The sequence below is a fragment of the Rhipicephalus sanguineus genome, chromosome 3 (assembly GCF_013339695.2).
Source record: "Rhipicephalus sanguineus isolate Rsan-2018 chromosome 3, BIME_Rsan_1.4, whole genome shotgun sequence".
NCBI classification, from domain to species: Eukaryota; Metazoa; Arthropoda; class Arachnida; order Ixodida; family Ixodidae; genus Rhipicephalus; species Rhipicephalus sanguineus.
In genome coordinates, this window is record NC_051178.1 from 218,618,971 (window position 1) to 218,631,437 (window position 12,467).

General features: G+C 51.6%; 2 protein-coding genes across 3 annotated transcripts in view; both read right to left on the bottom strand.

The window, feature by feature from the left end:
* Nucleotides 1-1,323: 1,323 nt before the first annotated feature.
* LOC119388308 (uncharacterized) lies at nucleotides 1,324-6,853 on the bottom strand. Its single transcript, XM_037656006.2, has 5 exons — nucleotides 6,772-6,853; nucleotides 6,305-6,384; nucleotides 4,943-5,124; nucleotides 3,660-4,888; nucleotides 1,324-3,447 (listed from the first exon to the last, which is right to left on the bottom strand). Exons 1-5 carry the CDS (start codon nucleotides 6,851-6,853, stop codon nucleotides 1,385-1,387), a joined length of 3,636 nt encoding a protein of 1,211 aa, XP_037511934.2. The 3' UTR covers nucleotides 1,324-1,384.
* Nucleotides 6,854-10,090: 3,237 nt separating this feature from the next.
* The window catches only part of LOC119388309 (retinol dehydrogenase 12), a 142,696-nt gene continuing 140,319 nt past the window's right edge, over nucleotides 10,091-12,467 (bottom strand). For both annotated transcript variants that reach the window (XM_037656009.2, XM_037656007.2), the window contains one exon: nucleotides 10,091-10,623. In XM_037656009.2, the coding sequence (XP_037511937.1) occupies nucleotides 10,411-10,623 (213 nt within the window). In that variant the 3' untranslated portion in view covers nucleotides 10,091-10,410. The remainder of the gene's footprint in view (nucleotides 10,624-12,467) is intronic.

Genomic DNA, 12,467 nt, shown 5'->3' on the forward strand with positions numbered 1-12,467 from the left:
ATTAGGCCAACATGAAACAAGGAAGGTTTTTTTTCTTTTTTTTTTACTTCTTCTTCGAGCCTGGTGGCAGATATGTCTCCGCCCCGTTATAAAGGGGACGCTCATAGCATCCATCCATCCTAGAGTGCCTCGATGTCCTCCTCACCCGCCGCTCCGTAGGGAGTGGAGACAACCGCGTCGTCTGCTACGGCGTCCGCCATTTTCACGCCGGCTCCGATCTAGGGGCGCATTGACGGCGCGCGTGTGAGCCGTTTTCAGGCGGTACGGAGGCTTTGCATAGACTATAATACTGCGGAAATGTATTAATGTGTTATCATGGTTTATTAAATATTTGTTTTGATAGTTTACAGTCTAACAGCACTATTGAGTTCGCCGCTTCACACGATGATATGCTGCTGCCTGAAACTGCTTTTAAACGCCCTGCGACCGGTTGTTGGAGTGATAGGTTATTTACTTTAAAACGAAAACGGCGTCGTTTGACACCGGTTGATCTTGCTCTGCGGCTGTAAAATAACGCGTTGCTCTGGCTTTAGTGCAGAGAAATGGGTAATTGAAGGTCGAATCAGCATATTACTTGGCATTTCCGCTCTTCAGGAAGACTTGCGCGGCGAAGCTGTGGTGGTTCAAAACAGTTAGTATGCAGCAATGATGATAAAGTTACGTGAGGAAATGTCGATAGTTAAGGTAACCAATTAATAAATGACCAATGAATACGTGATTGTTGTCAGTATATTCTGATCCAATTGCATATTTTTGTTATCTATTATCATTTAATTGTCACACGTATTTGGCAGAACTCCTGAGGTAAAAGATAATCGGATAGCAAAATGACAATTTAATAAATTTCAACACGTAAAATAGCAATATCCCTATGCGGCTCTACTTGACAGGTGGGAAAAAAACAAAATATGCTTCACGAAGAGAAACGAAAATACCTCAATTGTGCCTAATACACCAACACACGATTTCAAAGTTTACTGCAGGCTCACTCCTGCACATGTCTTGCTTGCATGCCTATTAGCTCCCTTCGCCGCGACTTGACACAGGTGCACGCGCAGCCTCAGACTCGCGTAGTTTGAAATTAGCAGCTTTTCCACAGAATTCTTCGTGTTGCTGACAGCACCCTGCCAACTTCGGCTGCGGAACCTTGTTTAGGTATGCAGTCATAACCTTCAGGGGTGATTTCATCAAAAATACGCGCTCGGTCCAACCGGTAACACATTACTAGATCTAGAGGAGACAGCGCGCAGAATGAATGAATGAAACCACGTTTATTCCACTTTGAAATGCGCCGAAGGCGCTGCGGTGGAAAGGGGGGGGGGTGTTAGGGTAGAAGGAAGTGGTAGAGCTGCCTCCGCTTTATGAAAGGACGTTCTGGAGGCAGCTAAGTGGGGGCCGCTTGAGTCTTGTGGCTGTCGCGGAGCCGATCGCCGACCGGTGGTGCCGCCGGGTCCTGGAGGAGCAAGACGAGTGCTCGCCAGAGCTCGATGGCCCGATCCGGAAGCGTGGGATCCGGACAGGCCCATGTCCGGAGAGAGGAAGGCCAGGGTCCCCGCTTTATGGTGGCCAGGGCACGAACCCGGGGTGGGATGTAGAGGGGGCACTCCCAACACAGGTGGTTGAGGTCCGAACGGCAGTTGCATGTGGAGCAGACACCGGTTACGGGTGGTGGTGTGCCACCCCTGTGAAATCGGTTAAGCAAGAAAGGAGTAAGGAGTGTTCCTGTCTGAATTCTCCGAAGCAACACACACTCTCGTCGTGTAAATACCTTCGACGGAATCGACGGTATCGACAGTGGATTGCCCACTGCTGTGAGGTAAGCGGCACGACGTTGTTTAGTAATATGCTTTTCTGCGATCGGATCTGCTAGCTCGGGTGTGGTAGCTAGAAGAGGAAATTGAGTATAAGAGGCTCTGGCTAGCGCGGTGGAGAGATGAGCACGCGCTAATCTGTGAGCCTTCTCGTTTCCGGGGATACCACAATGTGCGGGGACCCAGAGGATGGTGACGTCGTGACCGCATTCGCGGAGTAGGCGCGCCTGGTGCCGGATCTTCTGCAGTACAGGGTCTGTATAAAGAACGTTAGCACATGCCCGATGGGCAGCCTGTGAGTCTGTGTAAACACGATGATGAACGGGTTCAGTTTCCGATGCAGTTTCGAGGGCCCACTCCAAATAATCTAGGATGGCCACTAGCTCTGCTCGGGTGCTGTACATCGCTTCTGCTGATACATGATGGCGTCGGTTCTGAGTTCCGTTTGTCTGGTCGTACCACGCAGTGGCATAACAAGTGTTACTGGTGCCGTCTGTAGGAAGTGCAGCGTCCGTGTATATAATGCGTTCAGTCAAAGGGAGGGAACTCGTAGCCTTAGCATGCCTCTCGGCGTAGGCGAGGCGCCGCATTCGCTGATTAGAATCCATATTGAGTGGAAGTGGCTTGCCATCGGTGAGTACCGTGATTTCCCATGGCGGCGTTTTGTTGGGCAAAATGGGAAGTGTGTGGATGTCATACCCGAGGAGCATGAGTGTGTGTCGCCCGGCGTTTGTTGCACGAAGCCTCGTCTCCTGTGTTTGGATGTGCACGTCGACGAGCTCGGACAGGTTGTTGAGCTTGCTACAGCTCTTGAGCGCGTCGAGGTGTGTGTACCTTGGAAGTCCAGTAACAATGCGTTTGGCCTCGTTGAGTAACCGGTCGAGCGCGAGCATTTGCGTACGGTTGACCGGATGATACGGCAGTCCATACATGATACGAGAGACGAGAAAAGCTTGAGCAAACTGCCGCATTTCACGTTCGTTGACTCCACGAGTACGGTTAGAGATTCTGCGTAAAGCGTGCACGATTTGTTTGCTTGTCTTCGTAACGCGTTTGAACCAAGTGCTCGCTGTGCAATTCTCATCTAAGTGCATACCGAGTATTCGGATAGTAGATTTACGCGTTATGGGTTGATTACCGATATAAAGTTTAAACGACCGCTTTTCTTCCTGTTTGACAAAGGTGGATCGGCCCCCATGAATGACGACGAACTCTGTTTTGTCTGGGGCGGTTTGTAAGCCTGTTTCCAGTGCGTAGTCGTGAATAATGTTGAGGGCTCTTTGTAAGACATCCTCCTGCTCACCGATGGATCCTTGATGTGTCCACACGGTGACATCATCGGCATACACCGCATGTTTCAGGCCCGATACGTCGGCAAGGCGTCTTGGTAGCTGGTGCATAGCTATATTAAACAGAGTGGGTGAGATCACCGAGCCCTGAGGAACACCTACGTGGTTCATTCGCACGGCACTGGCGTCTTGGCCAATTTCGACTTGGTAGCTTCGCCCTTCTAGGAAACCCGCTATGAAGTTGTACATTTTCCCTCGCCAAGGGCACGTGCCTTGTTCATGATCGTACTGTGTGGGACGCCATCGAATGCCTTGCGTATGTCCACTCCAACAACAGCCCGTGGGTGCACCGAATTAGGGTCGAGGACATCATCTTTTAGGCGGAGGAGTATATCTTGAGTGGATAGCCCTGGGCGAAATCCGTACATTGTTGGGGCCAAAAGCTCGCGATCTTCGAGGTACCACATCAAGCGAGTGTTGACCATGCTCTCCATTACTTTACAAACACACGAGGTTAAAGAGATCGGACGGAGGTTGGATAAGGTATGCGGTGGTTTACCAGGCTTAGGAATGGGCTTGACCACCGAAAACTTCCATGTGGAGGGCAGAATCCCAGTATCCCAGATGCGGTTAAACTCTTCCAGAAGAGCGCGTTTATGCTCAAGGGGCATATTGCGTAGATGAGCAACGCACACCCCATCGGCTCCTGGAGTACCACGTGCGCTGGCGTGCTGCAAGGCGTGCTCCAGCTCGAGCATGGTGAAGGGACTATTGAGTGGCTCGCTGTCTTCAGAACTTTCGTCCTTCTGGTACGTGGTGTCTGTGGGGTGAGACGTCTGCGGGAAAAACACTTGAGCGGCCTGTTCGGCGAGCTCCTGAGCGCTGATGCCTTCCCGGAGGGCCACACGAGCCGCGCCGTTGTAGGTCTTGCGCTGTCCGAGAAGAGAGCGCAGGATGGCCCAAACCTTTGATGTGTGGGTCTGCCCGTTGATGGATTCACAAATTACCATCCAGCGGTCTGACGCGAGCGTAGTCGTATATTCCTCAATGGTACGCTGTATTTTGCGCAACCGTGCTTTGTGGTGTGCAGCGTGCCCAGACCGTCTGTACTGGGCGAGAATCCGTAGCCTTCTATTCCATAAGGTGAGGAGATGTCTGTCGGGCTCTGGATGGTCAAAAGGAACCCTCAGGTTCTTCGTGGCTTTCCGCTTTGCTGCGCATAGCTGTGATACCAGACGGTCAATGTTCTTGGCTGGAGGCTGCTGCTGCAGGAACTCGCGGTATTTATCCCAGTGTGTGATGTGACTTAGCCGTGTAGTGGCGTCTTGCTTCTTCGTATTGGCGCAGCCTGTGCGAAAATGTATCAGTATCGGAAAGTGGTCGCTTCCCATACAATCGTCCAGCACCTCCCATCGAAATAACTGTGGACGGGTGCTCCAGGTAAGATCTGGTGACGTGTCTGCTTGGCGAGCTGTCTGTGCCAGCCTCGTGTGTGTCTGGGGCGTATTGAGAAGTGTCAGCCTGTACTCCGAGGCATCTTGCATGATGCGCCTGCCGCGCGGGCTACATTGGTTGTATCCCCAGGCGACATGCTGAGAGTTGAAGTCCCCGCACAACAGTACGGTGTCTTGTGGATAGAGCTTCTTAAAGTGGGAGATGAAGCTGAGATCAACCGGCACCTTATTAGCTTTATTCCTTGTGTTCTCGGGCACCACGTAGACGCAGAAGACGAGAAGTGTACGCTGTGATGAGACTTCCACCCGGCAACCGACAACGCTAAGAGTGGTGCTGCACCATGGTTGCGTATCTAATTGCACGTGTGTAGCTCCCCGCCGTACGTACAATGCCGTCTTCGTGGGAGCAGCTAGGTCTTCAGACGGGGCGTAGCCGTCATAGCCCATTATTTTAAGCACGGGGCCGTTGACTTCTTGAAGGGCAATGACTAATGGACTGGAGTTGTCTTGTTTGCTGGCGAACCGCGTGGTTATTTCAGCCCTCTTGTTACGAAACGAACGGCAATTCCACTGCAGGACAGTCGCCCATGGAGATGATTTTGCAGAGCTAGCCATGATAAGGCTTCGTTGCATGAGGAGCAATAGAGTTTGATGGTACCGAAGGCGTACGCGTTACATGTGCTCCTGAGGTTGTCGCCGAAGCTGTGCCAAGAGGGAGCATGCCGGAAAGCATGATACGCTCCATGATGGTGTGGACGCATTTTTCTATGGCCCGGCTAATAAGCTGTTCAACTTTTTCATGGATCGACTTCTCTATTTGTGCCATACGGTTTTCAAGACGCCGCTCGATATCTTGAACTATCGTTGGGGCAGGAAAATGTATGTAGTCATTGGGAGGCGGAAGCCTCGTTGACTGAGCTGCATCCCTTCGAGGATGCTTCGACTGTGCACCTGAGGGAGGTTGCGACAACGAGGACGCGAGTGTTGAGCATGAGGGATGCGGTTCTCCATTGCTACCACCATTAGTTAGGTGCGCGTTTGCTTGTGTGGCTACATCCGCGAAGGTGATTCTCCTGCTGACTTCTGACTGTGCAGCTGGAGGTGCCGGTGGCCCGGTGTAGAAACTCTGGCGCGTTGGCTTGAGGATGGTTCTAGGAGAACCTTGTTCTGTCTCGGGATTGCGGCGCTGATGCCCCTGCGCTGCTCTTTTCTTGCGTTGCCTTTTGGCAGCCGGCTTGCGTTTCTGTTCAATTTTCTTATTTACTTCTCGTCTTTTTGGACAGTTTGTAGCTGTGGCCAAGTGAGAACAACCACAGCTGCGGCACTTCGGTTCTGCGTTCGGGCATTGTGTGCCCTCTTCGTGTTGCGGCAGACCACATGTAGAGCATCTTGCTGCCATAGTATTGGGGCATTGCTCCTTGTGATGCCCAATCTTGTGGCAGATATCACAAACGGACACTCGTGCCCGGTACGGAAAAACACGGATAGTAAATGACCGCAGGCCGACCTTACAGGGTAAGCTGTTACCTTTAAATATGACCATGGCAGTGCCTTTGTCACCGAGTGGGCGTGCCTGTAGGATTTTGCACTTGCGGCAGTGCAATGATTTCATTAGTTCCTCGGAAGTCATGTCTCCCGCGTTTCGAATAATGCCTCTGATTTGATCCTGACTAACCGCTTCGTATGCGTGAAAGGGCACGTTTTTTCCGCTGAGTGGCAGAGATGCTATCGCAAGAAGGGCGTTGCGCACCTCGGGTTCAGCCGCGTCAACAGCTAGCTGGTTGCTACGGCCTAAATAGCGAACCGTGAACTCCGGCAGTGGGTCTTTCTCTGAGAGATCGAGATGAGCCGAAATGTGGCGCGTTATGACTCTGTCTAATCGTATGAACTGCTCATCCATGATGCGGCACGGCTGCTTAGGCCGAAGGATGACGGTGTGCGGATATTTGCGCGGGGAGCCTGAGCCCGGCGTCGGTGCGACCGTCGCACGGTTTTGCTGTTTACGTCGATAGCTGACTGGTATCCAACTGCCATCTTCGTCCTGGTGACGAGCGGAAGCCGGGAGCATGTGACTTGCGCGTCTCGCGTGGGAAAAATCCCCGGGCACGTTAGTGTGCTCTCGTTCGGGCGTCGGCAAGAGCGAGCCTCGCGCGCGTTTTTCTCCATTTGGCGCGGTAGAGATAATGCGAGCTTGACGAGAAGCATTGTCAGACTTGCCTTCAATGTTATTCTGTTCCTCGAGCTCCCGGAGTGGGGCGAATGGGTTGGTGTCCGGTAGCAGCAGCACCCTTGGAGGCATGACAACGGCGGCCGAGTTCCTCGTTGAAGTCGGCGGCTCGACCGAGGCAGTCAGGTTGTCTGGAGCATGTACAGCGGTGAGCACTGTTAGGGTGAACACGCGAGCGCGTGGCCGACGGCACTATCAGCGCCGCGTAACAGCCATCGTTTGAAACATTGCACATGCGCAGCATGTGCTTTGCGATACACTCTTTCCACCACGCGCACTCCGTCATAGATATGCTTGTTGGGGATACGCTTGTGTGCGCGCGGTGGAAAGAGTATTTCGTTGAACGCATGATGCGCATGCGCAATGTTTCCACCGATGACCGTTAGGCGGCGCCGACAGTGCCGTTGGCCACGCGCTCGCGTGTTCACCCTAACAGTGCTCACCGCTGTACGTCCATATCCTCGGGTAGTGGCACGTCAGTTGGAAGCACAGACGACTGCGGAGTGGCCATGAAAGCACGAAACTTGGACGCGGTTAATACTAGCAGCAATGGCCGCCGGCGGCAAGCCGAGCGGCGGTGCCGCCGACGAGCTCAGAAAACAGCGTCCCAGATAACAGTCGCTGCAGACGGGTGATAACGTGCACACCAGCAGCGAGCGCAGCAACAGCTGCCGACAGCGCGCAGCATGCCGTCCCAGTCTCTTGGCATACGAAAAAAAAAACAGCTTCGGTGGTCTTCTTTCGGAAGCCACGGAAGTGGCTATTTCGCGCAAAGAAAACACAAGGGGAGGGTTAAGGGGAGCGCAAACTTTCGACTGTTTATTCCAATTTTACTGCAGTAGTATATATATATGCAAACGCATGCGCAGAAAGCGAGGCAAACAACGAACAGATAACGCTTTGTGCAATGCAATACAGAGGTATAGACATGCGCAAAAGGGCAGGCTCACAACAATCAGATACCATCTTACAACCTGCGATGCAAGAACGTGCTCTCTGCCTGCGAAAGGAACAATGAAGTGTCACTAATGCATAATAAACCTCGTGCTTTTATGTGAAAAGCTTCCAACAGCTCCCGAGCAGTGGTGTCCCTGCTTCTCCCAAGAATCTGAATTTTATGCAGATACGGCTCACACTTGTGGGACTTGCAGTGGGCCGGCAAATGTGCCCCATCTTTACCTTTTAGTGACAGATCGTGTTCCCGCGCACGCTCATTCACGCACCTTCCCGTCTGGCCGACATATGTCTTGCCGCAGGAGAGCGGAAATTCGTAAACAACACCGGTGGCACATGTTGTGTATGAGTTTGCGTGCTTCTTGCCACAGTCACTTTTCTTGTTCCCGCCATTTAGAATACGCGGGCAAAGCTGAGATAGCTTGCGTGGCGCGGAAAAAACAATTGGCACGCCGTGCCTGTTTGCAACCTTCTTGAGGTTGTGTGAAATCCGGTGCATATACGGGACGACCTCAGGTCTCACCGTTCCCCGCTCTTGCTCAACCCCAGCACTGTGGTGTTCACGTTTGAACTTCTGGAGGAGCGACTCGGCGACGGCGTTAATTAGCGTGCGAGGGAAACCAGCCAAGGTCAAGCGATCCAATTGGTTTTGAAACCCTTCTGCATGACGTGTGGGCATGACCTGGTAAGTGCAGACTCTAGACAGTGTTTGGCTATGGCCCTTTTCACGGTCTTGGAATGCGCCGACTCGAATGGCAGCAATTCTTGGCAGCACTTCCAACGCAAAGTTGGACGTGGTCTTCCACGTCACGTCCAACTTTGCGTGCGCTGATTACGAATTATGACTCCAAACACTTTCTAAAACTTGTACAGACACGCGCAGAGCTTTATAATGGAGTTTGTTTTCTGAATGCTTTACACTCGCAGCTAAGATATAGCGTAACTTGTAAATTACTTCGTACCACGCTGTTTCTCCTCAACAAACATTCTCCCGAACGCGATGTGTAAGGGAAAATCTTTCAATCGCCACCCTCGTGCTACAAAAATATTGCAGAACAAACAAAACAGTCGCCAACCATTGCTCGAGTGGTCTGAGCACAGTGGCGCACAGCCAGTGGCGTAGGCAGAATGTTTTTTTTTTTTTTTGGGGGGGGGGGGCACTTCTTTGATCCGACATTGGGTCTGGGCAGATAAGTGGCGTCGAGTGTCATTTTGTGCTCTGTATCCCATGGGAAAAAAATTTTCGGAGGGGGCGACACGGGCACGGCGTGCCCCTCCTCCCTTGCTACGCCACTGCACAAAGCAGTCAGGCATTTCGCGTGAAAGCGCTCAAAGAACGCCGTAGTTACAACCGCATCAAATTCCTTCCGACTACCGCCACGTTGTAGCCACGTCTCGACCCGAACGCTCGGCGTGAAAATGGCGGACAGTGCCACGAAAACCGGTTTTGGCGACAGGAACTCAGTCAAAGGATGTCTCCACTCTCTACGGAGGGGCGGGCGAGGAGGACATCGAGGCACTCTAAGTGTCCCTGAAAGCTGGATATGGACGACGTGTAGAATGTATAAGTTTCAGAAATCTTCATGTAAGGCGAGACATTAACGTTCAACATCACACATGTCCTTTAGAAACGTGTCCTAACATCTCCTAAACAACATATACATAATAAAAAAGATACCAAGAGCTAGACGGCTGAATGCTTAAAGCGCGCCGCCTGGCAAGCGCGCGCTCTCTTTGCGAAGCGTCGTCTACTACGCAGGAGCAAAGTAGGTGGCGCCATGCTCGAAAAGAGAGTGCGAAGGAGAGGAGAACGAGGAGGAACGCGAGCGGAGGAGGAAAGTGTCGCTACTTTACGAATTTTCAGGGGCTTCAGGGTTTCCAACGTACGACCCCTCGCTCCGCAGTGCGCTGCCTTAGACTATTACGCCATGCCACATTCGTTCACCAGGGTACTAACGGCAGAATACAAACACACGCGGCATTGGCTGAAACGCATGGGACGCCACACGGGGACAAATTAAAGTTATGCGAGACGAGGGTCGTGCTGCATCGTTGCCCGCGCTGCGTTTACGTCGTATCGCTGGTGACCCACACTAATTTTCCATTTTGAGGTTGTAGCGCCACGCCACTCGTGGCTAGTCAGCCAGGAAAAAAGAGGAACGCCCCGTGGTTCGTGGTGGGGCGAGCTAGTGGGAACGCTTTGGCTCTTGTAGACATTATGCCACAGGAGGGAAGAAACTAGACTGATGAACCAGAATCAGAGTATATATGTTTGACAGTGACCAGAATACAGAGGCTAAAATTACAGCGCGAACGCACAAGACACCCAAGAAGAGAAGAAACGTAAGGCACAAGCACTGACTAACAACTGCTTTATTCTTTCATACGCCAATGCTTATTTAAGCCCAAGGCAACTTTACCGCGCATGCACACACACCAATAGCTCCAAACCAAAGCGTGTAACAAGGATGACAGTGTATTAGACATGCGAAGACACGAAATCATATTCAGATGGGTGCAGGCACAAAGAAGTAAAGAAGAAGTAAGAGGGACAAAGGAGACGTTCCAATTTCTTGCTATTGCACTAATTGTTTCGCCCTTGAGGCGAAACTGTCACGTTTATAAATGCGAAACGAACGATAAAAGAAGACATGCTTGAAGGTGCGTTGAATGAGTCAGCAGCTGGTTCCGAGGAGGCGCTTCTGGTCAACGCCGACCAGCTGGAGGGAAGCGGCAAACACTTCCTCGGCCAGCGCCCGGTTCTTGAGCAGCGGGTTGCGGTAGCGCTCGGCAGCGGGGGCGCATTCTTCGAAGTATTCGCCCGTGGTCTTCTCCAACGCCGGGTCCACCGACACTTGAATTGTGGTCTGCGCACCTTCCAAGGCTGTCTGTCACGTAAAGGCGCCACTGATCATTACTTGCGCTCAACGCTTCCTGAAAATAATTCACACAATCTGCTGTACTTGGCTGCCACGTGTATTGTGACCTGCACCTTAACGAGAACATGTTACTCTTTCTTCTGACCTGCCACAACTCTCTTGACACCAAGTAAACATCGAATGACCTCGGTATCGGGCTTTATTGCCTCACAAATCGATTGCCGCAGAAATTTGTCGAATCCGCCAAGAACGAGCCGAGTTACAGGGGTTTCTCGAGCGCATTCAGTGCTTTCTCGTCCCGACGAGCGCGCCGCTAGAGGCTGTACAGGGAGGGACGGCACGGCGGAAAGAGGTTACGTCAACAGACCTTGAGCACGCGTTATGAAACGCGAACGCTCTCTCCCCTTGCTATTTTTGTGCGCCAGTGTGGCTGACTGCGTGATGTTAGCAAACTATGGAGCGCGTCGGCGGCGCGTGGCGGTATCCCGTGGCAAGAAAGGCATCTGATCGAAACGCGGCACTTAATTTATGCCGGCCCACAGCCTGCAGTTTGACGTCGAATAGCCGGCAGCTCCGAAGAGAGTAAAGAGGACGCCTGCGATAATGGCCCCTTCGCGCTCCGCTCTCATTGGCACGCATGACTGCAAGATTTCGCTCATAGCGGCGACTGTATTTCCGCAGGATGCATGTTCTCACCAAGCCGGACCCCTTCAACTCTCACGGCACTCCGAAGAGAGTTCACGTTTTAAACGAACATCTGGCAAGTGAGCACTTCCGAAAAATAAGGTAGCTTCGCGCTAATGGTCTGCGCAACGCACCACTCCACGACTCCTCGTCATTAAGTCGCTCACGCGCGTTGGCGGGACACTGCCAGAGCATATGTGATAAGCTGCAGCTGTCGAGGCCAGATTTGACCTGGGGCCACAATCTTGGCTGTCCGAAGGGCCCGGGCCGTAGCGGAGGAGCTACATCTTCCCGTGCCGACCTGGGTGGAGCCACCGACCGGGTGAAGAGATGGAGCCTCTTCGCTTCCACCCCTGATTCCGATCCCTTTGGTCTTTTTGAACAAAGTTCCTCGCTCGCTCGCACTAATGGTGCCAAGCCTGAAGGAAGGGCGGGCAGCCTTCTTCGTTTCTCTTCGGTTTTCTTTTTCTTTCTTTTTCACTTTTCCAGTTTTTTCTGTCTGTTTTTCTCTCGTTATTGCTATTGATTTATATTTTTCTTCGTATTTTTTTCACTTTCTTTCTCTCTCTTTCTCTTTCCCGCTTGCCTCCTCTTTTTCTATTTTTATACGTGGTTTTGCCTGCGTTACGACAAGCGACGACAGCATACGACAGCCCGGGCCCCTAAAGTGCTCCGTACTTAATAGTAGCCAAGCGACTCCTTGTTTCTTGGAGTGGACATTTTATGCATGATGGGTGTGATTCAGCATTTAAATGTTTGGCTCGTCAATATGTGCACCTGATAAAGAACCCGTGCAAACCGTATCTTTCTTAGACAAATTATATGACAAGTGCAGAATACAGTGATGAGCCCTATGTTTTGGGGCAACTTATCATTTCTCGTGAGGGCTGCAACATGCGCAACAGATTCTATACTACTGATGACGCTAATAATTCACATTATAACCTGATGCATTCTGATTGAAAATTTTAATGATCCTGTTCGCTAGAAACGCCTCTTTTTAATGATGTATACTTCCGCATACGCATTTCGTCAGTTTCTTTTTTTTTTTAAACTGATCTTCTCGAGCGTGAATTTAGCGAGTTATGGCTCTGGAAGGACTGCAGAAAGCACAGCGCAAGAATAAAGAAAGAAAGAAACGAGCAGAACATGAGATGAGCAGAGGACTT